Here is a 25,180-nt window from a genome sequence, read left to right as displayed (position 1 = left end):
AATAAGGAAGGAAGGACAAATAAAATAGCAGCAAAATAAAGTGTTTTCCAATATGAAGTAAGATCTCTCTCTGTCTCTCTCTCTCTGTGTGTGTGTGTGTGTGTTTACAGGGTGGGAGAATGTGTATGGCTTTGATATGACCTGCATCAGGAATGTAGCACTGACAGAGCCTCTTGTTGACATCGTGGACCCAAAGCAGGTGGTGACGAACTCCTGTCTCCTCAAAGTACGTTCTATACTCACTTTACACTTTATCCTAGTATGTGTGTGTTCGTGTGTGTATGTGATTTTGTGCATGCACGTCTCCTCAAAGTAAGCACTATACTCAACTTATCCTAGTGTGTGTGTGTGATTGTGTGTTAATGTTATCCTTGCCCCAGTTAAGTTCCTGAAGACATCATGTGTCTGTATGTTCTTAGTAGATAATAAAACTTGAGCTGCTGTGAAGGATGTGCAGCATAGTGGTTTGACTGGTCATTATCTGACTAATGAAGCGTAGCTGTTATAATGATCCATTTCACAGTGGAGTGGTGGATAATGAGCGAGATGATGATTGGCTTGGTCAGGTTCATTTGCATGCATGAAGGCGGTCCTGAGACTCAGAGTTTGCAGGCATGGATTCAGAGAAGTGGTGAAATTGGAGAGAGTACATATATATGACATTTTCTACTTATTTTAAAATTAATTGGTCCCCTTTATATTTATTCTGTGATTGGTATGATTCTGATATGACTGAAGAACATTGTAAACAAATATAAGTGGGTGGTATTGCATGTGAATGTGTTGTGTTGACCTTGTTCTCTGGATAGTTGTGTGAATGTCAATTCCCAAGTCTGGACTAGACTCCAATGACCTTCCTCTGTGAAGAGTGTTGTAGCCACACCTCTTCCCAGGACTCCCCTGTGCATCCTATAAACGTAAGACGGCCAAGGAGGAAGCACTGAATGGACTTGTTGATGTTTCTGTGAATATCAGTTTTTGAGTAAACTGACCTTTTATGTCTAAAATTTATACTTTTTATATACAGTTTTAAACATTATACATCTCTAACCCTGCCATCTCTGTCATATACACAGAGACAATCATTTATTACAATAAAGATTATTTTCACAGTAATAAATTTCACTTTCTTTGGTTTATAATGTGTTTACATTTAAGGCATTTAGCTGACACGTTTATCCAAAGCAACTTACAATTACGACTGAATACAACTTGAGTCATTGAGGGTTAAGGGTCTTGCTCAGGGGACCAACAGTGGCAAGATGGCAGTGGTGGGACTTGAACCAGCAACCTTCTGATTAACAGTCCAGTGCCATAAGCACTGAGACTCCATTGACCTAACGTATAACTAGCAGGAAAGACTGACAATGGCAGAGCGAGGGAGTACGACAGGAGAGAGAGAGAGAGAGAGAGAGAGAGAGAGAGTAAGACAGGAGAGAGAGAGAGAGAGAGTATGACAGGAGATAGAGAGAGAGAGTAAGACAGGAGAGAGAGAGAGAGTACGACAGGAGAGAGAGAGAGAGAGTACGACAGGAGAGTGAGAGAGAGAGAGAGAGAGAGAGTACGACAGGAGAGAGAGAGAGAGAGAGAGAGAGAGAGAGAGAGTACGACAGGAGAGAGAGAGAGAGTACGACGAGAGAGAGAGAGAGTACGACAGGAGAGAGAGAGAGAGAGTATGACAGGAGAGAGAGAGAGAAAGTACGACAGGAGAGAGAGAGAGAGAGAGTACGACAGGAGAGAGAGAGAGCGAGAGAGAGAGAGGAGAGACGAGAGAGAGAGAGAGAGAGAGTACGACAGCAGAGAGAGAGAGAGAGAGAGAGTACGACAGGAGAGAGAGAGAGAGTACGACAGGAGAGAGAGAGCGAGAGAGAGAGTACGACAGGAGAGAGAGAGAGAGAGAGAGTACGACAGGAGAGAGAGAGAGAGAGTATGACAGGAGAGAGAGAGAGAGAGAGTACGACGAGAGAGAGAGAGAGAGTACGACAGGAGAGAGAGAGAGAGAGAGTATGACAGGAGAGAGAGAGAGAGAGAGTACGACAGGAGAGAGAGAGAGAGAGAGAGAGAGAGTATGACAGGAGAGAGAGAGAGAGAGAGTGCGACAGGAGAGAGAGAGAGAGAGAGAGTACGACAGGAGAGAGAGAGTACGACAGGAGAGAGAGAGAGAGAGAGTACGACAGGAGAGAGAGAGAGAGAGAGTGTACGACGAGAGAGAGAGAGAGAGAGAGAGAGAGTACGACAGGAGAGAGAGAGAGAGAGAGAGTGTACGACAGGAGAGAGAGAGAGAGAGAGAGAGAGAGAGAGTACGACAGGAGAGAGAGAGAGAGAGAGTATGACAGGAGAGAGAGAGAGAGAGAGAGTACGACAGGAGAGAGAGAGAGAGAGTACGACAGGAGAGAGAGAGAGAGAGAGAGAGAGAGTACGACAGGAGAGAGAGAGAGAGAGTACGACAGGAGAGAGAGAGAGAGAGAGAGAGAGAGAGAGTATGACAGGAGAGAGAGAGAGAGAGAGTATGACAGGAGAGAGAGAGAGAGAGAGAGAGAGAGAGAGTACAACAGGAGAGAGTATGACAGCAGGAAAACGAGTGAGTGATGGAACAAGAGTCGCTTCTGTGAGAGGGAGAGATGATTACTGTCTCTGTGCACTGCAGCTTAGTGATGTCTCTCTCAAACATGTGGGCCCACATACCTAGGGTGCACTCTGAGAGCAGGTTAGGGCATCACTACCTTACTAGGGTAGGATTGTAAAAGCCAGAGAGCAGAGAGCACGCCTGTGTGTGCATGTGTGTGTTAATGGAGGACCTGTTATTTGTTCAGGAAGTTGACATCTACACGGTGAAGCCGGAGGATTTGTCCTTCACATCAGCCTTCTGTCTGCAAATCCAGAAGAATGACTATGTCCATGCACTTGTCACCTACTTCAACATCGAGTTCACCAAGTGTCATAAGAAGACCGGCTTCTCCACAGGTGTTGTACTGCAGTCTGACGTGTCCTGAGATGGTCTGTCCATAGGGCCTCAATGTACATCACACTGACTTGTGTTTAGTTCTGTGTATTGCAGATGAGCACCTCTTAATCCTGTTCACTGGCTCCATTCAGGGCAGATGGCTGGTTAAGGTTCATCCATCAGGGTTTCCTCTAAGTGCATGCCCCAGGCAAGCAGTGTTGCATGGCTATATGTTTAAAAAGACAGCAACAAGTGTAGTGTCTACTGGAGAGGATAGCATCAGGTATAGTGTTTACTGGAGAAGATGGCAGCAGGCGTAGTGTTTACTGGAGAAGATGGCAGCAGGTGTAGTGTCTACTGGAGAAGATGGCAGCAGGTGTAGTGTTTACTGGAGAAGATGGCATCAGGTGTAGTGTCTACTGGCGATGGCATGAGCAGCCATTACTCTTCCAGATGGCTGGTACTGTCATACCATGAGAGAAAGACTCTTAGGTACATTGAGGATTTACTGAAAAAGATCCCTTTAATTCATCTTGTGGAGAACTGATTTAAAGAATTCAGGAGTGTATAATGTTTTATGAATGGCAACTGCCATCTTGTGGTACTGCTACATTACTGCATGTTTACTGGCAATCTGATGTAAAGTGAAACAACGGCTGTGCCTTGAAGATTTACAGCAGCACAACTCCTGCTTTGTTTTCCAAATGATCACCATCTTTCTGAACCTAAATATTAGAATTAATAAACAATATACACTTAAAATCTAAATAAATGACTGTAAAATGTAGACTTGATCCAGGTCTTTCAGAAGATGCTTGTCTTTCAGTCTTCACAAGTATTTTGTGAGCTTCAGATCAGCCTTAATTAAAGTTTACTTCTCTAGCTTGAGTGATCAGTGAGGGTGCCTGTTTCCTGGTACGTGATGGCAGTTGGCACCATGGTTTGTGATGTTGATGCACCCCCCCAGGCCTTCTCTCCTCTTTGCTGCAGTGGCCAGGGTTTTTTGCCTCTCCATTTGCCACATGCTACAGGGTTCAAATGCTTGGTGACTTTCTGGATTGCAGACCCTTATGTTTGTGGATGTCTGACAGTGGAAATGGTAGAAACATTCGCTCCAATTTCTTTTATAGTTTTGCTTCTCTAAAACCTTTGACTTCCATGTATTAGAGATGGAAACCTGGGTACAGCTTCTTAACTTTAAGACCATAACCTTTTGTCTAGGGTTAGGGTTAATCCAAACCTTCTGAACTAGGGTTAGGGTTAATCCTACCCTTCTGTCTAAGGTTAGGGTTAATCCAAACCTTCTGAACTAGGGTTAGGGTTAATCCTACCCTTTTGTCTAGGGTTAGGGTTAATCCAAACCTTCTGAACTAGGGTTAGGGTTAATCCTACCCTTTTGTCTAGGGTTAGGGTTCATCCAAACCTTCTGAACTAGGGTTAGGGTTAATCCTACCCTTTTGTCTAAGGCTAGGGTTAATCCAAATCTTTTGAACTAGGGTTAGGGTTAATCCTACCCTTTTGTCTAAGGCTAGGGTTAATCCAAATCTTTTGAACTAGGGTTAGGGTTAAGGTTAATCCTACCCTTTTGACTAGGGTTAGGGTTAATCCAAATCTTCTGAACTAGGATTAATCCTACCCTTTTGACTAGGGATAGGGTTAATCCAAACCTTTACATTAGAGATAGGGTTTGGGTTAATCCTGACCTTTTGACTACACTTAGAGGTTAATCATAACCTTTCAAACGAGGGTTTGGATTAGTTGTAACATTTTGACTCTGCACATCTGTGTGTATGTGCAGTATTTGTCTGTGTGGTCTGGAGGGTCATGCTAGCCATCTCCACAGATCAGTTTCTGCTGCTTCCGAGTTCATGGTAGTGAACCCTGCACATCTAGCTAAATTACACTAACTATACTTATTAACTACACTCACTAACTTGTCATGATTAGTCCAAATTCGAATAAACATGCAATGAACAGCAAAGACAGCAGGAACACAACAGGGTTTAAATACATGAACTTAACAAGGTAGAAACGACAGACAGGTGTGAGCAGTCAAACGAGGGGCGGAGAAAACAAAACTACTGCATGGAACTAAAACACACAAGACAGGAAAACACGGAACACGGAAGCTGGGACTAACCGTGACATTACTACACTCACAGATCCTGAACTGATTGAAGTCGGGGGTTGTCAGCTTCTTCCTCATGTCTGATAGTGTCTGAGTTGTGTCTGATGGTTTGCCTATTCAAGGCTTTTATTAGCCAATCCAACTATATACTGACAGTGTACTGCATTTGCATGGCTGGTATAAACTTTTGCATTCTTTAATGCATGTCAGAATAATGTAAATTAGTAGAACTACAGCTGCTATAATTTAGATTTATGTACAAATATCACTTCTTTGATTCTAAATATTATTTCAGGCAAACAACTAATGTAAGGCAAATAAACGTGTTCATTTAATAGCTTGTAACCACAGACATCTGTTTTTCCTCTAAGGGCAATTCTATAAAATGGCCATTTGTATTTCCATTCCTACTCTGGCATCTAGGACAAGACATTTTTTGTCGTTATTCCATGGGATCAGTTTTGTTCCACTCATTTCTGCTGTTTTCCTGTGACTACGACATGTGCGCATCTTCCAGTGTGTCCTCTTCATATAGCTGTGATGCTCGAAACACTCAGAGCAGCACTCTGATCTCAGAACACAATGAAGTTCTTCTGACCTTTGGTCAGCTTGGTCAGCGGGTGTGTTAGCCTCTTCTCCTCCCCTCGCCCTCCTGTCCCTCTCTCAGCGCAAGCTGTGCAATATTGGCAAAGACCACCAGGGCAGACATAATCATTCACTCCCAAACACACACACACACACACACACTTGCAAGCATGCATGCAGATGTACACACCCCTTGTTGAAATTTGATTCTTTCACATATTCCAAGCTCCTGATGCCCCCTTCACTCACTGGAAGCAGACGGTCTTTTACCTGGAGGAGTACCTGACCGTGAAGAGGGGGGAGGAGATCGTGGGGAGCATCACCATGAGGCCCAATGAGAAGAACACAGTGAGAGACTACTGCACTAACAGCACCTTTAATGCCAATTACACCATTACTCCAATATTAACCTCTACCTGTCTCTTCCTCCTTCACTCCCTCCCCATCTCTCTCTCCCCCTCCAGCGTGATCTGGATTTCACTTTTGAGCTGGAGTTTAAAGGTCAGCTGTGTGAGGCTGCCATCGCTCACGACTATAAAATGCGCTAAGCAGCCAGCAGGGGGCGAGAGAGCATCGGTGCGGCAGTGGCCCCACCACTGTAACAGCAGAGAAGGGGACACTATCGTCCCAGCAGCAGCCCCTGATGCAGGCAGCACTCAGCACTCTGAGATGTACCAACGTCGTGGAGCAGAGAGCAGTAATAGCTTGAACTATTCCACCATGTCTGATGCTGATCAGATGGCAGCTTTGAATGTGCTGCATTAGAAACTCAATGTCACTGTTCTTATGAATATGCAGAGCTAGTCTGAAGTTTCTCTACTTTTGAAAAGGAGAGCTGGTGGAATACATTGGTTCATTTGGTTTTGGTTTGAGACTAAATTCAGAGACACTGAGGAGCTAGACCTTTTCATTCTAGTTTGATGTAAATTCACCCAGTAATTTAGCACATATTTGACCATTTAATGCACTATTGCAGGGTAGTTTAACAAAATTAGATATTAAATTCAGTGGCATAAAGCCCAGTCCTGAATATTTAAGTTATATGGTTTCTTTCTCATACAGCTGTTCAAGAAAATTATGAAGAAATTCACTGAAATATAATTTTGCATCTTTACATAGGTTATGAATAGTGACAGTACATTTGTTAGATGTTTTTGTGTGTTCGGTTCATATTTTTTGAGCAACTTACAATATGTTGTGGGAGTGAAAGAGTTATCATTCAGTAATTGAAGACTTTTGTTAAAATAGAAATTGTCACATATCCACCTACATTAAGTAACAGGGGTAGACAGGGCAAAGGAACACAGCGCAGTGCTGAGTGTGTAGGACGAATCTGAAGTTGCTGCTCCACATCTTTGCTCTTACCGGAGTCATCACCAAGGTGAACAGCTTACTGTCCTGCTACAACCCAAAAACATCACAGTGACACACCTGTATCTTACTGATCACATTTAGTATTTGTACTACTTGTACCTGTTTATTGACATCCACCTGAAGGGAAACTGCAGGTAGAACACGGCAGCTGGACGTAGCCTCAGCAGAATTTAAAGCAACATTTCTCAACCAAGGACTTCGCCGGCAGGTCTGTGCAGTTAACTCTTTAAACATCTAGACCGTTCATCACCTTGTTCTCTGTGGAGCGTTCACTGTAACTTGGAGAGTAATTCTGATGGTGTAGGAAGACGACGTGCATGTTTAGATAACACGGATGTACATTTGGTAACATCCTCATTGATTCTTTAAATGTGAAAAGGCATAAGTATTTTCCCGTTGTTAATGCCATAAAAGGTCTTATGTTTGAATCATTAAATCATATTTAAAGGTATTTATAGATGTAACATAACATGAATTATTAGAAAGGTACTTTGGGAATGTCTATTAAATATTGATTGTACTGTAGTAACAGTATATGTAAAGTAAAAAGGACCAGAATGTGCCCATTAGTACATTGTCAGTGAAGATCAGGTTTTATATGTGACTACAGAAGCGCTCAGTTAAACATTCGAAACATTCTGGACCATGTTGTAAGGCTGAGGAACCCAAAAGCCAACATACCTGAGTCTGCAGTAATGGTATTAATGTGCTAATAAAGAGAAAATGCTGGATTGAGCAGACAAGACCCAGGATTATGCAGTATGATACTATGGGACTGAAACTAAAAAAGCCTTTTAAAATGTTGCTGTTTAAAATCTTGCTTTGACCACTAGGTGGCAGTTATACAGTTGTTCTCAATGTATTCTGGTGTAACCTGGTTTTGCTGATGGTAACTTGAAAGGAAATAAATTCTTTTTGTTGTTATTGTAGCAATAATGAATGTATATAGTCAAGCTGCCCATTACAAATCTCACAAAGAAAAAACTAATATTTTCCAAATGAGAACCTTGGTTGTAAAGTATTATACCTCTGGTGATACGAGCCTTTTTGGACTGGTTTATTTTTGTGTGTATGGCCCAAATTACCATATTTATCAATTCTATGTATATCTTTTTCTGCACAGAGCTAAAATCCATTGAAATTCAGCAAGTATTTTTACATCACTGAACAATTTCATGTAAACAGATTATCTTTATTTCAATTCCTTCAAAACTAACAACAACAACAACAACAAAATTTGTGATAAGACTGGCTTCCTGTGGGCCTACACTTGCACATCCTGACCCACTTGATTAGGAAAACCACAGTTCACAAGCTCTATGTTCAAGCAGTGAACACACCAACATTTACAGAACCTGCACTGTACAGCACTGGAGCATGTGCACTGTACAGCACTGGAGCACTGCAGCATGTGCACTGTACAGCACTGGAGCACTGCAGCACAATATCAACCACATATACAGTAATCAGACATGTGCTTGATCACAGCCACTACAGCACAGTGAACGCAGACTGGCTGGATCTGTAGCGAGAGCCTGTTAGTGTTCATATAGTTCAGAGTGACAGGACAATGATCAATGATCATACATGCAGGCACCGTGTTCAAGATGGTGTGGTAAAGAATATCAACAGTAATAACAACCACAATGACTTGAGCCCTGTGATATGGACTCCAATGAGTGATTTGTTTCAAGGCCTCTCATTTGATGCTTTGAAGAAGAAGCTCTCCTCTCCCACAAAGTAGTGGGCACCTACATTTATCCTAGACAGACACAGAGGGCCAAACAAATTCTGGTAAAGTAAATGAATGTCTGTGGTCCAGTGAGAATGTGAACAGCTGTGAGCTTCTAGTGAGACGTGGCAGTGTTAACACTGATATCAACCATATCAGACAGATAATATAATTAAACACAATACACAAACCCTGTGTCCCAAAATGGACATTTACAAGTATTCAAATGGTGGACAAATTCATTTCTTCATAAACTTCTGCTAGATTCCTTTCAAACTCATGTCTTGAAGAAACCCAGGGAAGAAACTGCCCTGACATTGTAATAAAATATAATGACTCTTGGAGATAATTTTTTCCCCAAAGCAAACATCAAGTAATTCCACTACACCTCCAAATAAACTTCGATTTGAAGACATTTTGCTTCTATGATGTAAACATTTGCACTGTAAACAATCTCAATCTCAAATACGGATTATTCCTAAAAATTTTATCATTATAAAACATGCAACTTTTTATTGTTTTTCTGCCAGATTCACTATTCAGCTTTACTCCTTCTTTAGCATGATGGATCTTGACTCTATATTCATTTAATATGCAACATGAACAGCATATCCACCAGACCCTTACAGTGCAAAAGTCAACCCTTCCTACCTTAGCCATAACACTGATCACAAGTTATACATTCATATTTTTAAGTTAAAAACATTGAAAATCAGAGATTTATCTAAAAAGTGTCATGTGGTAAAACTACTTGGTGTAGAGAGAAACTGGGTAAAATGCACATCACCATGAGACAGACAGAGAGCTAGCCACCACTCAGCAGGGGACAGGATGTGACCGTGCATACGGGCTCAGTGCTGGTGCTAGCAACATGACTTCTTTGAGGGGCTGTCGGCCAAGGAGACGGTCTTCTCCTTCTCCCTGTCCTCTTGTTCTTTTAGAACCCTAGAAGTTAAGACTTGGTGAGCAGTTTAGCATTGCACAAACCTTAAACAACTTCTGACTCCAACGAAAGGTTTTACGTTCCATCATACTTACTTCTGTCCATGTTAATAAACCAAAGTTCTACTTACATTGCACATTTTATTAAACAATAGCATGTTAGTACAGATTTTTTTAAATTAAAAATGAAAGGATTGTTGCTGAGCAGTCCATGTCACATAGGAGAGAGATTTCACCAGCAGTGGTGCTATACAGGTTCAGACCTGGCTAAGTGGACCATGGCTTCTGTGACGTACTGTCCGGATAAAGCACTGCACTCAAAGAACATCATCTGAGAGTCCTGCAAAACAACCAAATGGTTTAGAAGGTTTAAACACATCATGGTGGGCCCTCTTACACACACACAGGTCTCCTTCCCCATCACTGCTTGCAGTTCCATTCAAGAACTTTTATCATATCTAAAACGTGACAAAAGCAACCACAATATCAGCGTAATAAACTAAAGGACTAAATAGACTAAAGGAACAGAGAAAAGGACAATGGTAAATGAAACACTAAAGATAAAATTATCATTACTTAAAATCCACTTTCTTTATAAAATGTTACTTTTAGAATTTTGTCTTTTGGCCTATAAAAGACAGCCTTTCATTCAGTGGGAACTCATCTGCTAGTGGCTGTATGGACCTTTGGTGCTTTAGTCTTGGTTCAATGTTCCTCTTTACTCACCTTGGCTAATCTGTCTGCTGCTCTGAACTCGATCGCTCTCTGGCCCTCCAAATCAGTCTTATTCCCCAGCAACATGACAGGAATGTCCTCACCTGCTCCTTCCTAGAAGAACAAATTAGATGATGATGATGATGATGATGAGAGCGACACAGAGAAAGAGTGACATTGGCACTGGATGGTGAGAGCACCGTCACTCGGCACTTTTGTCAAGCCACTGCTGATTCATGTCCAGAATGACCCGCTCGTTAGTAATGTCATACGTTACCTGCACGCTCGCCATCCACGACCTCACTGCCGTGAACGTCTGCTCACTAGTGATGTCATACATCACCACCACTCCATCTGCCTTGCGGAAAAATTGCTTAGTAATACTCCGATACCTGCCAGGACAACAAAGAAATCACCCAGAATCACCCACAGCAAATCATGGACATCCGTGTTTGCAGTGATTATCTTCGTCTAACTAATAATTTACTACTGGTCATCAATGGTGATGCAGTCAGGAACATCTAGTGTGTGTGTGTTCATGTTTATATGGAGAAAATGAGAACTGTGCCAACCTCTCCTGTCCTGCTGTGTCCCACATCTGCAGCGCCACCTGGCTGTTGTCCACTGTAAGTGTCTTTACACTGTAGTCAATACCTAGAGGGACAAAAGGTAAAGCCATTAATGCTGCTGAGCAATACAACGGTTGTCCACAAGAAAGCCAGAACACAATTCATTTCCACCTCTGTGGATTGACAACGGAGCAGTGCGCTGCCTGTGTGTACACATACATATAAATCAACAAAGCCACCCCACCCCATGACACTGACACCCTGTGTTTAACAGTGGGGATGAGTTTCTTGTGTTGGAATGCAGATGCTTTTGGTTGAAATGAAAAGTTCTATTTTGACTTCATCTGTCTGCAGAACATTCTTCCAGTAAGTCCATGTGGTCTTGAGCAAACTTCACATGGGCAGCTGTGTTATCTCTGGAGAGTGGTGTCTTCATCCTTGCCATCCTGTCATGTGCACTGTTCAAGTCCAGTGCCTGATGGTGAACACTGACATCAGTCAATTCCAGAGTCCCTCATGTTTCCCTGGGTACCTTTTGACTTTCAGTAATATTAATCGTCATGCCCTTGAAGTGATTTTTGCTGGATAACCACTCCTTAAGACACCAACAGTGTATTTGTAGAACATTTGCCTTACAGGGGATTGGTGGAGGGTTAGGGTCAGAGTCAGGATCAGGGTCAGGGCTAAACTCTTCAAAAATTACTCTAACCTTTTCCAGCCTGGTGAGCTTTGAAAACTTTTTTCAGGAGTCTTCTCTGTTTGAGGCATTTAATGTCAGATATTTCTACTCAAATTATAAAAAGAATAATATTTTTATGTGGTTTTGCATTTTATCATATTTCCGGTCAAATGTATGCAGAAATACAAAAAACTGTAAATGGTTCACAAGTTTTCTAGCAGCACAGTAATATTTCCAAATATATAATCCTAATCCAGCATGTACCTACAAGCATGTTACCATTTCACAATATTTAAAACTACTCTGAAAGTTAAGCATACTGCTGTGTCTGAAACAAACACCCTAATCATTTCAGAGCAATGCATAAGCTCTCCGTTTACCAGTCCGTGTGTGGGTAACACCCTACACTGTTCAACAGCTTCCCTATGGTGTCTGCAGACAGACCAAATTAACAGAACACAGTTGTCAAACAGAAACACCACATTGGTTTCCCCTGTATTACTGCAGTCAGCATGTTTGACAGAAGCTGTTGAGAACTGCACGGCAGTGATGCATGGGAGTGTTGGCATATGCCTGCTCTGTGTGAGGAGAGCCCTGGGAAGGGAACTGACCAACAGTGGCTGAGGTGCCTGGGTAGAAACAGTCATCACAGAAACGGTGTAGCAGCGAGGTCTTCCCAACACTGGAGTTACCCACCAGAACAACCTTAAAGAGACGGTCTGGTCTCGAGCACATCTCCTCCTCGAGAGAGAGAGAGAGAGAGAGTGAGAGTGTGTGAGTGTGAGTATCTGCAATGCAGTGGAGAAATCCAACACTCAGACTGGGGCCCCCAGTAATAGTATTACTAATTCAATACTGGAAATTCAGTCCTAGAGTGGTGAAGGATAAACTGGCTCCTCACTGGCTGGGCAGTCTCTTTGCCTACAGGCTGCCCCCTGGGGGAGGTGGGGGTGTGTGTGTCCCTCCTCTCCGGAGGACGGGATGGTGGGACTGGGGTGCTAGAGCAGGGGTAGATATCCTGTTCCAGCTCTTCGTCCTCCTCACTCCAGTGCCTCAGCTGGGCCTGGTACTCCTCCTGCAGCAAGTGGGGCAGATGGTCCTCCTCGATGGAGATGATCCTCGGGAGGTGCTGTCTGGGCGGGAGAGGGGTCTCTGCCAGGTCCTCCTGGCACTGAGCCAAAACGTGGCCCTCTTCAGCCACTGAACTCTTCTTCTTAGATTGAAGCATCACCTCCTCCTCATCCTCACTGGACAAAACATGAAAGTGCTTATGCCGAAATGTAATTATTCAATGCATGATTAGTAACCATCAATTTTTACCACAGGCTCTGGTTAAACATGCATTACATAAAAGGTCTAGCAGTTTGAATCCTTTAATTTTCATTTATTTAAATAGCACATTTCGTACCTAAAAACATAACTCAAGAGTGCGTCACAATTATAAAAAAAGGGGGGGGGGGGGGGGGGGGGGGGGAAGAACATCTAACCCATATATACACTGCCTGGCCAAAAAAGTGGTCACCACCTGGATTTAACTAAGCAAATAGGTAAGAGCCTCCCATTGAATAATTACTGCATGGTGATTATGTTTCAGCTGGCAACAAGTTATTTAACCCTAACTGGTGCAGTGAGTAGCTTCTCATTTGTTAAACAACCTTGTTGAAAGACGCATCCTGTGGTCGTGGAAAAGATGTTGAATGATCATGATCGGCGATCACTTAAACGTGTGGTGAAATCAAATCGTAGAAAAACAGTAGAAGAACTCAGGGATGTTTAATAGTGAAAGTAAGAGCATTTCCACATGCACAATGCGAAGGGAACTCAAGGGATTGGGACTAAACAGCCGTGTAGCCTTAAAAAAACACTTGTCAGTGAGGGTAACTGGCAAAAACAGCTTCAATTTGCTAGGGAGCATAAAGACTGGACTCTGGAGCAATGGAAGAAGAATGGTCTGAGTCCAGATTTACCCTGTTCCAGAGTGATGGGCGCATCAGGGTAAGAAGAGAGGCGGCTGAAGTGATGTACCCATCATGCCTAGTGCCTACCGTACAAGCCTGTGGGGGCAGTGCCAGGATTCATCAGACTCCAATTGTGAAAAAGTGGTTCAGGGAGTATGAGACATCATTTTCACATATGGATTGGCCACCACAGAGTCCAGACCTGAACACCATTGAGAATCTTTGGGATGTGCTGAAGAAGACTTGTGCAGTGGTCCAAATCTCCCATCATTATCAATACAAGATCTTGGGGAAAAATTAATGCAACTCTGGACAGAAATAAATGTTATGATATTGCAGAAGCTTGTGGAAACGATGCCACAGCAAATGCGTGCCGTAATCAAAGCTACAGGCGGTCCAACGAAATATTAGAGTGTGTGACCTTTTTTTTGGTGCCAGGGAGTGTATGTAAATTTTTCTATATATAGATAGAGATATATATATATATATATATATATATATATATATATATATATATATATATATATATATATATATATATATATATATATATATATATATATATATAGATAGAGATATATATATATAGATAGATGGAGATATATATATATATATATATATATATATAGATATAGATAGATAGAGATATATATATATATATATAGATAGATAGATAGATGGATAGATAGATAGATGGATAGATAGATAGATAGATAGATAGATGGATAGATAGATAGATGGATAGATGGAGATATAGATAGATAGATGGACTGTTTCTCTCTCTCTCTGACGCGCACGCACGCACGCGCACACACGCGCGCACACACGCGCGCACACACACGCGCGCACACACACGCGCGCGCACACACACGCGCGCGCACACACACGCGCGCGCACACACGCGCGCGCGCACACACGCGCGCGCGCACACACGCGCGCGCACACACACACGCGCGCGCACACACACGCGCGCGCACACACACGCGCGCGCACACACACGCGCGCACACACGTTGACAGTCCTACCCACTCCCACTCCCACTCCCCACTCCAAAATGAATAATGTTTGAATATATGCAGAAATAATAAAAATATCAACTAAAAGAAAGCTAACCAAAATAATGTTTTAACTACTTTTTTTTTTAAAACTAGCAACAGGTGGTTGAATATAAACAGGTAAATACAGGTGGTTTCACTGGTCTGTTTGTGCAGCACCTGATCTCAAAGAATCATTTGGAATATATTCTGTCCAAAATGTATGCAGGCAGTAATCCATTATGACTTAAAAACCAGCAGACAAATTTTAAAATCTGTTCTAAATTAATTTGAAGTGTGATGTGTAAAGGCTAAAAGCTAAAATGGTTAAAATGTGCAATGAGGCACAAATGGGTGTTGTATGGAATAGTGAAGCGTTTCAGCCATTAGGAACAAGCTCGAGTGATTGACAGTGAGTGACCTTCATCCTGACAACATCTGATCAGACAGAAGCCCTTCTCAGTTCAGCAGAGCTCCAGAAATAGAGGCCTACCTCCGAAATGCTTTCATAGCCATCGGTCCAGACCTCTGTGTGCAAAAGGGTTTCACGGCAGCGTTCTTCGGTTTCTAGGGAACAAAAAGGAATAACAGAGCTCCGTGTTTTAGGCCTTTCATCAACGCCATTAACTTCTATTATGATTCATCATGGAGCTCATTCAGAAACTCACTTGACAGCACATGTCTCGCTCATCTCGTAAATGTTTGTTCATTTCCCTGGCAGAAGCACAATTCCAAACAGCACTTTCAGAAGCTCTGCACGGCAGTAATGATACTGAGACAACTGTGTTCGGCGTTTGTGAGTGTCCTTGCCTCAGTAAATCCAGCTGCTTAAGTAGACTTGCTCGCTCCCTCTGCAGACCTTCAGTAACCCTGTACATCTCTCTACAAAGCAAACCCAGTCAGATAATCACACAACCACATTACTATATTCATATAATACAAAGATATTTAGAATATATATGATATATATTTGTAATTACATTACATAGTATAATTATACATTTTCTATGCATATAAAGATAAATTGAGAGATGGGTAGAGCCTAAAGGGGTGGAGCCTTACAGCTCACGCTCCTCCTCCAGGCGTGAAGCCTCAGACTGCAGTACTCGGAGGTGCTCCTGTGCGAGGTTCAGCTCCTGAGTGGTGTGCTCCAAATCGTGGGAAAGCTCATCGTTATACTGCCTCAGCTTCACATTCTCAACCGCAGTCTCCCTCTGCTCACTGTGCAGCTCACGACACTGCTGCTCCAACTGACAGACACACACGCACGCACACATATACACACAAACACACACACGCATATACACACGCACATATACACAAACACATGCATACACACAAGTGCTGTCTATAGAAGAAATACCGAAATACCATGTTATATAATTGTTATTTCCTATTATAATTTAAAGTCTTTGTCAATTTTAAGACAAACGACAGACAAATGGTTAAGGGAGAATGCGTGTGTACCAACACCCATTCAGTTAACAACCAGCTGTAAACAAATGTAGTCCTGGCCTTGATAAGAAAGCTGGTACAGTCCTGTCAAGCACATCTTTTCTGCTAAATTTAAACCCGTGAAATTGGATCACAAAACATGCAAGATGTCCCTGTGTGGAGGGACAGAGCACTGACCCCTAATGAGATCCATGTGAGGAATAAAGGCAGCACACTGGAGGAGTCACTGGGGTTTGGCTTTAATGAAACACTGCAGCATTTAAGGTCACACACCAGACTCGGTCGTTTCTCCCCTCAATATTGGGAGAATTCCAACTTTCCTCTTCAGCGTTGCCACCACGTGCTTATTTCAGACTTGACTACTGCAGCTCTCTCCTGGCACATCTTCCTATGCCTCCTAAGTCTTCCCATGTCACTATTCCATCCACTTCACTCGTAACAGGTTTAAAACCTACAAGCATGGACCTGCGCACTCCTACCTGATGACGATGGTCAGAGCCCAATCTCAAGTACAGCCTGGCTTGACCCACCAGCTTTCAAGATTCATGGAAGCATCAAGACTCTCTTGTTCTGACACCCAGTGTTGCAAACATCTCAGTCTTATATTTTATAGCACTGCATTCTCTCTCTTAATTGAGGTTTCAGCAATTACTCTTTCAGTCAGTATCTCAGTTGAGGGTATTTTTGGATTTTAACATATTTGTATTAAAGTATACATTTCTGAGTAGACAACTAAGAACTTTTGTAAGTTGCTCTGGATAAAAGGTGCCTGCTAAATGCTGTAACTGTATGAGGGTTTAGGGGCACAAGGATATGGGAGTAGCAGAGGTCTTAAGAATATTTCAGTTTAGGGTTCGAGGGCTTTAGAGACAAGGATTTATGAGATAGTAGGGGTGAGCAGCCAGGAGCACCTGCTACTGAGCTTTATACTTTTAATTTCTTCATTAGCAAGTAAAAATGCAGCTGATATTTATTTCCTCTCCTACAGGACTACAGCTTTAGTGCTGGACATCCTTTAATTATGAACAAGCCTTTCACAAAAATAAATCTATAAAATAAATAATCTATAAAATGAATAAATATGTTCCATTTTTGACTTCTTGACAAAGGGCACAAATAAGAAAAAAAACATTTTATGAAAGCTGAGTGCAGGTATAAGTCGGTTCATTTTTCATTTCCTCTCTAAATAAAGAACAATTAGCCTGAATCAAAGACAGAACCAGTCCTCACAGACCACGAGATTTGTCCTGTTCCTCAGAGACAGAACCAAAAAAGACCTGTCCTGTTCATTATATGGCCCAGCACCTCCAACAGGTCAATCTTTTCCCCATCTTACTCACACACATGCCATCATGCCCCCACACACATACACACAGTTTCTTCTGAGCTGGTGTAAATGGTTGAGGGGGTGTGAGGATATAGAGCACATGCGAACCCGTTTCTGTTTGTTCAGTAGCAGTTCAAGCTCTCTCTCTTTGCTGGAAAGCCTCTGCTCCAGGTCCAGACTGTGGGTCAAAAATCGCTCTGAATCCTGCAAGACGAATAACAAATGCAGCATCATCTCAATTAGTCTTTACCTCATTAAGCAATTTTAAAAATGTGTTAATTCTAATAGTCATAGATAGGATGCCCGAGTCATAGGATTACTCAATATGCTCTTAAATGCTTTCTAACAAATGTCCTAAAATAAATTTTGAACATTTACAAAACCTGGCCAGAACCTGTAAGAGGATCCTGTCTCTCTCATTGTTGATCTGTTGCTCCATTTCCTCGTAGAGACGTTGGATTTCATCATCATGAGAGGCTGCCTTCCTGCATGCACAAGAGAGTGAGAAGTTAAAACACTTATAACCATATGATTAAACCAGCTGTGTATCTGTCATAAAACAAAGAATCTGAATTTAAATCTAATCTTACCAAATCAGAAAAATGAATCTCAGGTAGGGCACCTACACAGGCCCTCACATCTCAGCCAGTAAGAGTACAGTACACACTCAGCTGGCTGCAGTACCACTGGGAAACAAACTCAAAAACCAAGCGAGATCTCAAACCTGAACTTAACATTTTGCACCTTAAAACACCAAAAACCTACCAAGGGTGTAAGATGGTCTCTCTGCAACCAGCTGAAATAACCTTTCAGCACTAAAACCAAGCAGCTGTTTGGACAACCTCACTAAGTGCCCTGCTTCGAAAGGGCTTGCATGACCACTGCTCAGTAAACATCACTCCAGAGATTACCGGCACTTTGATACGACACTAGGGATAAAACAAACATTTGCATTCCACTATGCACAGAGACTTGGCTAATGCTAAGCTAAAGAGTGAGCGAAGAGCAAGAGCAGTGAGTCGATTTCAGCTAAAAGGGAGAAATCAGACATCACATACAACACCAGGTAAATGCTGTCTACACTTGGTAGTCTTTTCAAAACCTGTTTATCATAAGTGTACAGGCTCAGACTGAAATGATGGCATTGAAAAGGATGAGGTATGAGTGAATGAATTTGCTGTAATGACTTATCTTTATCGAAAGCATTGTGCTATAAAGCAATAACACATTTCAAGCATTTTTACTGTGTGCTTGGGTAACACACCCATGTTCCCTTTATGAGCTGTAAGATCACAAACACATTGCTCTGAGAATAACAAAGATTCTCTGCTAAACTTTATGCACATATAGCAGGTGTTTACGAAAAGTTTTTTTGTAGTTTTGTTGTTTCATATGATAAAAAAAAAAAATTACTGTGGAGATTATTTTTAGAACTTAAGACAGCAGTGTGTGAAGAGGGTATGCAAGATGACAGACAAAAGGCACTGCAGGTGAGCTTCACACAGCTGGCTTTTTGCTGCCCAAGCTCCATGTTCTGACACCACTATTTTCAATGCGTTTTGCTCATTATTTTTGCATGCAGCACATCTAGCTTTTATATTCCCTGGGTGCCTGCCAGTGCGCCATGCATCCCAAATGGAAAAACATGCATGGCTTCGTGTAATTGGAAAACATTTTTAAAAAGTTGGATGCTGTTGAGACCCAATTATTTACAAACATTGTGTTTTTTGTCAGGTAGCTCCATTTAATTGTCATTTATAGATTACTTAGCAGTTGATGTAAAAATCTTGGATGTAGCTTTAATTGTTAATCTATTTTTGTTATGTAGCATAGCTTGGAGTGCAACTAAACAGATTAAGACTCAGATAGAGGATGACGTGAGGCTGGTGTTAGCTCAGTGGTTAAGGTACTCAACTAGTAATCAGAAAGCTGCCAGATCAAGTCCCACCACTGCCAAGTTGCCACTTTTGGGCCAATGAGAAAGACCCTTAACCCTCAGTTGCACAAGTTTTACTCAGCCATGATTATAAGTCGTTTGGATGAAAGTGTCAGATAAATGCAGTGAATGTGATCAAACATTTGGGGCATGTTTCTGGCTCAGCTCCCTTCTACACTCCTCTGCCAATGCAGCTGCTTTCTGTGACATGTGAATTTGTGCAGCATGAACTCGAATCACAGCAAATAGAAAACAAACCAAAGGGAACAATTTCAATCTGGTTCATATTAAGCAAATTAAGTAATGGTTTTGAAAGCACCCTTGGGTTCAGTCACCTCCCTCTTTCCACAATGCATGACAGGTTTATAATCTTATAATCTGTGTCCTTCTACAGAACATTTGTCTTTGGCAAATTTAAATACGGCATCTGAGTTCTTTTAACCATACCAGACTATTAACCATACGAGATTATGCCTTTTTTTAGTGTGAATATACTCATCATTCAGTCATAGTCCTATTAAAAATGGTAACTACATTATTTCAGACATGGTGTTCCTGTTGCATTAGCAGATTAAGGCTTGACATCTTACTAGTGTGGCCCAGGAGAAGATTATTGTTTTATCACTCCAGTATGTTCTTTAGGTTATAATTAGAAACGCAGTAATGTTAGCTAGCTAAAATCACAGCTGACTGCCCATCATGCTGCCACCACTGTTTGATGACAGAATGAGGCATCATGGTTGAAAGGTAAGATTAAAATAAGCACTGTGTGAACCCCATCTTAGTCACTGAAACCTGCAGAAATACAGTCAAAAAATTATGAGGGGGGGAGGGGAAAAAGAGTGAAATAACCTTTTCAGAGCACTCTCCATCTCTCTCTTCTGCTGGTTGGCCTCTTTGATCTGGAAAGTCACTCTGGCCAAAAACTCTTCAAAGTTGGCCAGGAGGCAGGGTTCATCCCTGTGGAGCTGCACCCAGAGACTGTGCACCTCTTCTGGGCTACAGGGCCAGAGCAAACCACAAAAACCACAAACACAGTGAACTGTTATACACGGACAAGAAATGCATCCACATCTTATGGATTACAACCTTTTGATCCCTTTTCCAAGATCACTGATCCACAGGGCCATAAATGCCCACACAGGGTTCATTAACACAGCAGTGCCCAGTCATCCTAAACATCTTGTGTAAATTTAAACTGGCCACTTTATCCACAGCTTTCATATGCTGCAACTTCAGTGAGGGAACTGAAATCAAGACCTTTATTTTAGAAAACAAATATTTTAGACTGTCCATCCAGGCCAACTTCCTTCCCCACTACCACCCCATATAACCCATTTTAACCTTATAAAAGACAGTTATAAGATAACTTAACCCTAATCTTTCTAATAGAACCTCTAACCCTAACAGTATTTTTTTTCTAATAGAACCTCTAATCTTAATTTCTAATCCTAACCTTAACCCTGTGCATGTCTAGGGGAAACAGCAGGCACACACAGTGAGGATTTTTTCCAGGGCAAGACTGGGGCCCTGTTCGAGCAAAAATGACATTTAAAAAATAAATAAATTTTAAAAAGCACAGAAAGAAGTTGTTTTTCAAATAGTTGATAGCAGCAGCGTGTATTATTATTAATACTATACTAGTGAAGTTCCCCTCACTCCTCAAAGATGTTGCTGGCTCCCAGGTTTTCCATCAGCATGCAGAAGTGCTTCTCCTCTCCATCCCGACCTCCACTCAGAGTCTCCTCCCACTGGCTCTGGTACAGCATCTCAGGAGGACACCTCTCAGGGACAGGCTCTACAGCTGACTCCAGACCTGCTGCTGAAGCCGACGTTCCAAACATGAACTCACCTGCACAGCAAACCAACATGGCATCAGAGCCTCATTCACTAACCCCAGGCAAGATATCACAAGGAGATATTACAGAACTACTTATAGCAAAAGGCAAATCTGATGGATAAAAGACCCACTGAAGCCGGAGGAGAACTCTTCCACTGTGAGGTAGCCATTGCCATCAGCATCCAGAGTATCAAATACATTCTCCAAGTCTTCTGCACTCAGGGGTAGCTCTCCAAGGAGCCTCTGAAACACAGGACCAGTCAGCCCTCTCCCAAACACCACGCAGGACCAGTCAGCCCTCTCCCAAACACCACGCAGGACCAGTCAGCCCTCTCCCAAACACCACGCAGGACCAGTCAGCCCTCTCCCAAACACCACACAGCAGGGTATTAAATATAGCGATCTATATTTAAAAGGACTTCCTGCAGTTGTACAGCACCAGTGGGCCTCCCCAACCATCCCTGCTACTGGATTTGTTGCGACGGTACATTTACAAAGAAAAGACGATTTTTTCTCGGCCTCTCATTCGTTAATATGGACAGAGGAAGGGGTTGAGCGTGGAGGATTATGGGAGTGTGCTGCAAACCCAGTGAAGAGAACAATATGAAAAGGAGAAGCGAGGATCGCTGGACACATCATGTCTGAACCAATGTTCTAAGAAGATGGTCCTGGTGAGTTTTAACATTTGTTTAATATTTTTCTAATTATGTACTCGGCATTTTAGAAAGTCAGTTTTACATATAATGTTAACATGTGTCTAACTAGCTGGCCAGGTAAATGTGCTCTTAGTAGTCTTTGGGATGGGCTGGTTGTGGACAGAAACTGGCTTGTGTTTGTAGTGACGCCCCCAATGCGGCAGTAGGTGGTGAAACAAATGTTTGGGTTTGCTGCAGTGGAAGTGTAGGATCAGGCTGGACACAGACATCTAGAGCAGAAAGAAACTCCTGTAAGGAACTCAGAAATTATTTGAAAAGCAGCAGGGACTCTATTGTTTGTTTACATAAACAAACAACATTCCTACATATACATAAATTCAAAAGATTCCAGATGAGAAACTGCAGTGCACTGCAGTAAAAGATGTAGAGATATTTAGAATTGTAGTACACAAGGTTTCCAGAGAAATAGGACCTTAAAACAGAGGTCCTTCATCAGCTGTGCAAAGGCCAATGACCTGTGCAGCTCACTGCTAAGAAACCATGACACAATGCTAACATTTCAGTGATCAGCCCTAAAAATACACAAAGCAGACAGACAGCCCTAGTTCTAAAAAGCAAACACCACATCCTGTTTGGGAATTAAGGAAATGTCTACAGAGAGGGGCTATTGAAGAACTGCCTCATAAAACTCCAAATGTCTCAAACATCATTTCACAGATGTCTTTTTGTGGGAGGGCCATTAGCCTGACCCTGTACCCAGCCTTTACCAGGCTGACATGGCCCTTCTACTGTCTTCCTCAAATATGCTTACTGTTCACACTTTGGCCCTGTTGTGAACTGACTGGTGTGAAGCAGAAACTCCTCAAATTCACTCTGTATTCCTGTAATAACAGTGACCATTTGAAATAACTAGGCTTGTTTTCTTCTTCGTAACCTCCTCAGCATTAAGAAAATAAACTCATACATCCACAATCCCATACTAATGGGAAACACCAGTAAAGAGAACAATATCATTCAAATGAATGAAAATAGCCAATGTCAAACAACTGAGTCACTTGATGATGGATGTTTGGTCAGTAGAGACAAACATGTGGTTTCCACAAAAGCAACACTCACACACATGCATTAAGACAGAAAGAAAGGAAATGGAAATTGGTGCTATATTGGGGGACTTGTACGTGTCCAAATGGTTTTGAGAGCATTACTGTATGAACTTGAATAAAGATGATGAATAAAGATGATTATAAATGCATATCCATAAACATGGGATTACAAATGCAGTGCACTCTTCAGAGCACAACACACAAGTGGACCATCAAAGAGAAACACCTCAATGGAGGGACATCTAATAGGAAACCTGATCTGCACAATAATAAGAGAAGACCTGATCTGCACAATGATCCATCTGAGACAACTGCCTGCCGGACTTCCACCCCCCCCCCCCGCTCGCTCTTGCCCCTCCCACTCTCCTAAAACTCTACACTATGCTTCTGCATCCTGCAAGTAGAAACACCTGATAACTAAAAACTAAAGCAATGCTTTTTACTTAAATTAGTTTGTGAAGGTGTCTCCTCATTCATTTTTATTTGAAATTCATTTTAAACCTCCAGTGTCATATGAGACCAGAGGGTGTCACGAGTGTGTCAGTCCTGACTATGGATGGTTACAATAATGATGCCAAGGTGATCAGTGTTATCCATCCAACAAGTATCCTAACCCAGAGTGATTAATGAAGACAGTATAATCGCAGGATTTATTCAATGCTATTAGAGCACTTCAATATTTGGTACTGACAGAGAATTTGTTTACATGCACATTTATGGAATTTGGGAGATGCTCTAATCCAGAGCGACTTACAAAAGTGCTTTGTCATTTACTCATAGAATACATCCTAGCCAGTAGAGTAGGTTAGAGTCCAAGATACCAATAAACTAGAATACTGTAGAAATACAGGGATCAATACTGTACAAGAAAGTGCAAAACACACAGACAACAATAAGTACAATAAACAATACCAAACTAGAGTTTCAGTTAGTCAACATAGGTGCAGGATCAGTGGTCATTTAAATATTCCACAAACACATGGGTCTTCAATCTGCATTTGAATTATTTGGTAACATTAGAGTACTTTAATATTTGCATCACTGTAACTCCACTGTACTTTGCCTGCTAACCATGTGCGAAAGTCAGATCTTACTTGCATGTCCCGGCGGGTGATGAATCCTTTGCCTTCAGTGTCACAGATCTGGAAGAACTCCTGGCTCTTCTCCAGCACAGTACTGCAGTCACTGATGCTCTGGCTCGGAGGTCGCCCATCAGCATCTGTGTTGGACCGCGTCTCCTTCCCTCGACGCTGGGACGCACATCTCACCTTAGAGTCACAGGTGCTGGTGAAGGCTGCCATAGTAGTGTCCTCATGGGTGGAAGTATGCATGTGTGAGTGTGCACGTCCGTTTGTGAGTGAGAGTGTGCAATGCCTCCAGTCTCCTTCCTTACATGGGTCAGCAGCACATGGGAGAGCTGTGAACACAGAGCTTTGAGTTTCAACCACATCACACAGCCTTTTACAGACGGCTGCAGCCATCTCTTAGCAACCGCCTCTTTAATTAGAGAGAGAAAGAAAATTTCTGTGTGTGCAAAAAGGCCTTGCATGTTCCTATACAGCTCCAGATCACATGCTTCATAGATGAATAATATGCTATCCTATTGCAATTACTGAGTGGGATAACATATTAAGCTTTACTAGTGCTGTATGTGATCTGGAAGAAGAAGGAAAAAGACTTCAGACCAACCGGAGACTATTGTTTTTTTGCACATATAGCTAGTTTTTAAAGTTTGTCAAACATTTTGGAAGGTTCTTGCATTTCTGCATTAATGGCTTCAAACATCCAATCTAATCTAAATTATAAATTAATAAAACCTTTAATTGTTTTAAACAAAAAAGCAATCAACATGCTTTATAGTGCAATATTTTCATCAAATATGTTGTTTAGTACAATCAAGACCAGTGATTGAGAAGGTACGTGCTCTAACACACCAACTAAACCAAGTCATGATCCAATGAGGTGAATCAGGTGTGTTGGAGCAGGAATATCACCAAACTATGCTAGACTCCAAGAGTCTTTCTCTAGGGTAGTGACCTATAGAGAAGGCGGCGACTGGAGTCAGGTGCTATTGTTTGAATTTAACCTCACCTAAAAAAAACCAAAAAACAAACCCAAACACCACACACTATCTGGAGAACAAAAAAAACCTTACCCCAACTGTGGTCTAAAAACTGAACAGATGAAAACTCAAGATGTGCCCT

The 25,180-nt window shown here is 42.0% G+C and overlaps 2 protein-coding genes across 4 annotated transcripts in view; one reads left to right on the top strand and one right to left on the bottom strand.

The window, feature by feature from the left end:
* LOC113587192 (protein arginine N-methyltransferase 8-B) overlaps positions 1-8,072 on the top strand; it is an 18,046-nt gene extending 9,974 nt beyond the window's left edge. The window contains exons 7-10 of the mRNA XM_027025749.3: positions 111-226; positions 2,814-2,964; positions 5,884-6,005; positions 6,122-8,072. Of these exons, the coding sequence (XP_026881550.2) occupies positions 111-226; positions 2,814-2,964; positions 5,884-6,005; positions 6,122-6,205 (473 nt within the window). The 3' untranslated portion in view covers positions 6,206-8,072. The remainder of the gene's footprint in view (positions 1-110; positions 227-2,813; positions 2,965-5,883; positions 6,006-6,121) is intronic.
* Positions 8,073-8,591: 519 nt separating this feature from the next.
* On the bottom strand, positions 8,592-24,385 carry cracr2aa (calcium release activated channel regulator 2Aa). Of its 3 annotated transcripts, XM_035525561.2 has the most exons (17): positions 24,071-24,385; positions 21,349-21,460; positions 21,037-21,229; positions 20,230-20,376; positions 17,836-17,926; positions 17,550-17,645; positions 15,722-15,909; positions 15,470-15,541; positions 15,328-15,373; positions 15,153-15,226; positions 12,569-12,914; positions 12,279-12,408; positions 10,992-11,073; positions 10,697-10,811; positions 10,432-10,533; positions 9,969-10,045; positions 8,592-9,708 (listed from the first exon to the last, which is right to left on the bottom strand). In XM_035525561.2, exons 1-17 carry the CDS (start codon positions 24,305-24,307, stop codon positions 9,627-9,629), a joined length of 2,190 nt encoding a protein of 729 aa, XP_035381454.2. In that variant the 5' UTR covers positions 24,308-24,385; the 3' UTR covers positions 8,592-9,626. The 3 variants fall into 3 exon arrangements, with proteins under 3 accessions (XP_035381454.2, XP_081571913.1, XP_081571914.1); XM_081715787.1 differs by having other exon boundaries at positions 15,328-15,541; XM_081715788.1 differs by having other exon boundaries at positions 12,279-12,405; positions 15,328-15,541.
* Between the last annotated feature and the right edge of the window lie 795 nt (positions 24,386-25,180).

Source organism: Electrophorus electricus, chromosome 6, assembly GCF_041902795.1.
Source record: "Electrophorus electricus isolate QZ-2024a chromosome 6, ASM4190279v1, whole genome shotgun sequence".
Classification (NCBI taxonomy): domain Eukaryota; kingdom Metazoa; phylum Chordata; class Actinopteri; order Gymnotiformes; family Gymnotidae; genus Electrophorus; species Electrophorus electricus.
This window is presented reverse-complemented; position numbering and strand designations above follow the sequence as displayed.

Excerpts from the sequence above, each read along its gene's own strand:
- cracr2aa (XM_081715787.1), bottom strand. The coding sequence starts at position 24,307 with ATGCATACTTCCACCCATGAGGACACTACTATGGCAGCCTTCACCAGC. Across the intron at positions 21,230-21,348 it reads AGAGTTCTCCTCCGGCTTCA|GTGAGTTCATGTTTGGAACG; the intron begins GTGGGTCTTTTA and ends TTTGCTGTGCAG. Across the intron at positions 17,646-17,835 it reads GAGACAGGATCCTCTTACAG|GATTCAGAGCGATTTTTGAC; the intron begins GTTCTGGCCAGG and ends TTCGTCTTGCAG.